General features: G+C 49.5%; 1 protein-coding gene across 1 annotated transcript; it reads left to right on the forward strand.

Moving 5' to 3' along the window:
- The first annotated feature begins 612 nt into the window (after positions 1-612).
- LOC138368924 (uncharacterized) lies at positions 613-3,894 on the forward strand. Its single transcript, XM_069331647.1, has one exon. It carries the CDS (start codon positions 613-615, stop codon positions 3,892-3,894), a length of 3,282 nt encoding a protein of 1,093 aa, XP_069187748.1.

Genomic DNA, 3,894 nt, shown 5'->3' on the forward strand with positions numbered 1-3,894 from the left:
CGAGAAAGAGAACGAGAAAGAGAAGAGAGACGAGAGAGAGAAGAACGAGAAAGAGAAGAAAAAGAAAGACAGAGACAACATGAACTAGAAGTATTACGACTAGGCGCTGGACAGAGACAAACTGGAGTAAGCGGTTTCGATCCGGTAAGGAATATCAAAATGGTCCCCAAATTCAACGAGAGAGAGGTTTCGAAGTTCTTCGCAGCCTTCGAGAAAGTCGCTGCCTCTTTGGAGTGGCCAAGGGAGAATTGGGCCATCATGATACAGTCAGTTTTGACTGGGAAGGCCCAAATCGCCTACTCTACGTTATCCCTTGACGACTCCGGCGATTACGATATGGTGAAGAAAGTGGTGCTCATGGCGTACCAATTGGTACCTGAGGCATATAGGCAAAAGTTCCGAAACCTGAAGAAGACCTCAGAGCACACTTTCACCGAATTCGCCACCATCAAGGAGCGACTTTTTCAAGAATGGTGCGCCTCTCGGAAGGTGGAGACCAAGGAAGACCTCGAGCAGCTGATTCTGCTCGAGGACTTCAAGGATTGTTTGTCTGGAGACCTGAAGACGTACCTAGAGGAACAGCAGGTAGAGACCTTGAGTGCGGCAGCCACCATGGCGGAAGAGTATATCCTGACTCATAGGCCATCTGCTAGGTACGTCCCGAAGACCTATTCAAGGTATCCAGCCAAACATAAACCGGAAGATAGAACTGCCCCTCGTAGTGCCGCCAAGTCAACCTCGGATAGTCCTCGGAGGTTTAGTCCGAAGAGGGATGTATTGTGTTGGACCTGCGGTAAGAGAGGACATATTGCTGCGAAGTGTCGTAGCAGTTCAGGTAATAATCCCCGTAGGGAAGTCATGCTGATGAACAGTATAGTACCACCGACATCCACCCAAGAGAAGAGGAAAGGATTGTTCGCCCCATATACCTCCCAAGGATATGTAGCCAGTGGCCTTGCAAGTACGCCTGTGGTAATACTTAGAGACAGTGGAGCGGCCCAGTCTCTAATTCTGGAAACATCATTACCCGAAGGTATATCGGCGGATGAGATGCAGAAGGTAATCCTGGGAGGATTCCCTTCGACCTTGTACGTTGCCCCATTGGTACAAGTACATCTAGACTCTCAGCACTCTAAAGGTGAGTGTCGGTTGGCCGTGGTGGATAGTCTTCCCATAGAGGGAATTGACGTAATATTAGCCAATGACTTAGCCCTAGGATTGTTACCCAACTGTCCCCTGGTAGTGGATATTCCAGGACGTGAAGAGACCAGTCCCATCGCAGCAGTGCAAACCAGGTCTCAGGCGCACCTCCATGCACCACTAGATCTAAACACTTTGTTTGACTCTCCTCCTATCCCGCAGGTTACAAGTAGCCATACACCAGTCCCACCAGTCCAGATGCCGGTTCCCGAACGCTGGACTCGAGCCCAGCTGATAGAGGAACAGAAGAAGGACTCTCAGGTACGGAAGTTGGCCGACACCGTAGACTCTCCTACGAAAGGAGGGGATCTATATGTGTGGTCAAGTGGTGTACTGTGTCGCCGGCATCCTCCGAAATACCCCCAGTCAAGGGCGGTAGGTGATCAGATAGTCGTCCCAGCCGTGTTCAGATCTAAGCTGTTAGAAACAGCCCATGCTAATAGATTTGCTGGACATGGTGGGATCTCTAAGACTTTCCACCGCCTAGCCAAAGGTTTCTACTGGCCGCATATGAAGGAGGACGTACGTCATTTCTGCAAGACCTGCCATGCCTGCCAAGTGGCCGGAAAAGCAAACCAGCCTGTCCCCAAAGCCCCTTTACACCCCATTCCATCAATAGGTGAGCCCTTCGAACACCTCATCTTGGATATAGTAGGCCCTCTTCCACCTGCTACCTCAGGGGTGAAGTATTTGCTAACAATACTAGATCGGGTTAGTAGGTACCCCGAAGCGATCCCCCTTAAAACCATCACAGCTAAGGTTTTGGTAAAACAACTGCTCTGGTTCATCTCGCGATACGGTCTTCCCAAGACCATTCAGACGGACCAGGGGTCTAATTTCATGTCCCATTTGTTTCGCCAACAGATCGCCGACCTGGGAATTCGACAGGTTACCTCTAGTGCCTACCATCCCGAGTCTCAAGGAGCTTTGGAACGTTTTCACCAGACGTTGAAGGGCATGCTTCAGAAGTTTTGCTACGACAGGCAGAGTAAGTGGGTGGAAGAACTGCCCTACCTCCTATTTGCGGTAAGATCAGTACCCAATGAATCCATAGGAATCTCCCCATTCGAGATGATCTTTGGTCACTCGGTAAGAGGTCCCTTAGAGGTGGCACGAGACCATTGGCTGGACGCAGAAACCAACGAGGATATTGTGGACTGGTTGTCTACAAATAAAGGACGGCTGTTCTCAGCCTGGGAGATGGCTACTAGGACCTTAGAAAGTACACAAAGAACGATCAAGAGCAGGTATGATAGGAGGACCAAGCAAAGGGAGTTCCAAGTAGGAGATCTGGTTTTGGTGTGTACTCCTACAATAACTGGGAGTTTGAGCGCCAGATTCGTAGGTCCCTACCCAGTTGTAAAGAAGGTTACTAACCTCAATTACCTTCTGAGTACTCCAGACCGTCGTAAGAAAGAGACTCTGGTTCATGTTAATATGATCAAGAGATACGAGGGGCGGGATACACTCCCCGTAACCTTAGTGACCACTAATGACGACATTGAGGAGGAAGAGGAGGTGTTGACTAACTCGGACATTCTGTTAAACTTGCAGGCAAAGTTGACACACGTAGCCGAAGGACATCAATCATCGTTGCTGCGGATGATCCGGCAATACAAGCCTATCTTCGACGATGTTCCAGGGTTAACATCTGTCATGAGGCATGATGTCGAGCTGGAGGAAGGCGTCCGACCTATAAAGCAACACCCGTACCGTCTCAACCCACTGAAGAAACGGGTGGTGAAAGAGGAGGTAGATTATATGCTGAAACACCATCTGATAGCCCCGAGCTCGAGCCCATGGTCATCCCCGATACTACTAGTGCCCAAACCTGGTAAGAAATACCGTCTTTGTATTGATTATCGCCAGGTGAATAAGGTCACTGTAGCAGATACCTACCCTCTCCCCAGAGTAGAGGAATGTCTGGATGCCATAGGTAGAGCCCGGTACCTGACAAAATTTGACCTGTTCAAAGGCTATTGGCAAGTTCCCCTTACGGAAAAAGCCAAACCCATATCAGCATTTGTGACTCCCGACGGGCTGTTTGAATGTCAGGTGATGCCATTCGGGATGAAAAACGCAGCCTCCACTTTCCAGAGACTGATGGGTACGGTGTTGCGTGACGTGGAAAACACCTTAGTCTACATCGATGATGTATTAATATATGATGTAGATTGGCAGGATCATCTGCGTCACATAGAGGATTTCTTCAAGGCCATGCTCCAGTCAGGATTAGTGGTCAACCTGCATAAATCTGAGTTTGCCAGAACCTCTGTCATCTTCCTAGGTCATAAGGTTGGAGGAGGATGGATTGCGCCGAAGGCCAGCAAGATCGAGGCGATAGTCCAGTATCCTACGCCAGCTACCAGGAAGGACATCTTGCGTTTCCTTGGTATGGCTGGGTTTTATCGTAAGTTTGTCCCTAATTTTTCCTCCATCGCCGCCCCCTTGACCAATCTGCTGAAGAAAGGGGTAAAGTTAATATGGAATGAGAATTGCCAGAAGGCATTAGAGTCTCTCAAAGCAATTCTGATCTCTGCTCCAATCCTCAGGTCCCCGAGCTTTGAGGATAGATTCATCCTGACGCTCGACGCCTCTGACTATGGCCTGGGCTCCGTTTTATCCCAGACGGACGAGAAGGGGTGGAACATCCGGTGGCCTATCATTCTAAGAAGTTCACCCCCAGCCAGCTGA

This window comes from Procambarus clarkii, chromosome 26 (assembly GCF_040958095.1).
Source record: "Procambarus clarkii isolate CNS0578487 chromosome 26, FALCON_Pclarkii_2.0, whole genome shotgun sequence".
NCBI classification, from domain to species: domain Eukaryota; kingdom Metazoa; phylum Arthropoda; class Malacostraca; order Decapoda; family Cambaridae; genus Procambarus; species Procambarus clarkii.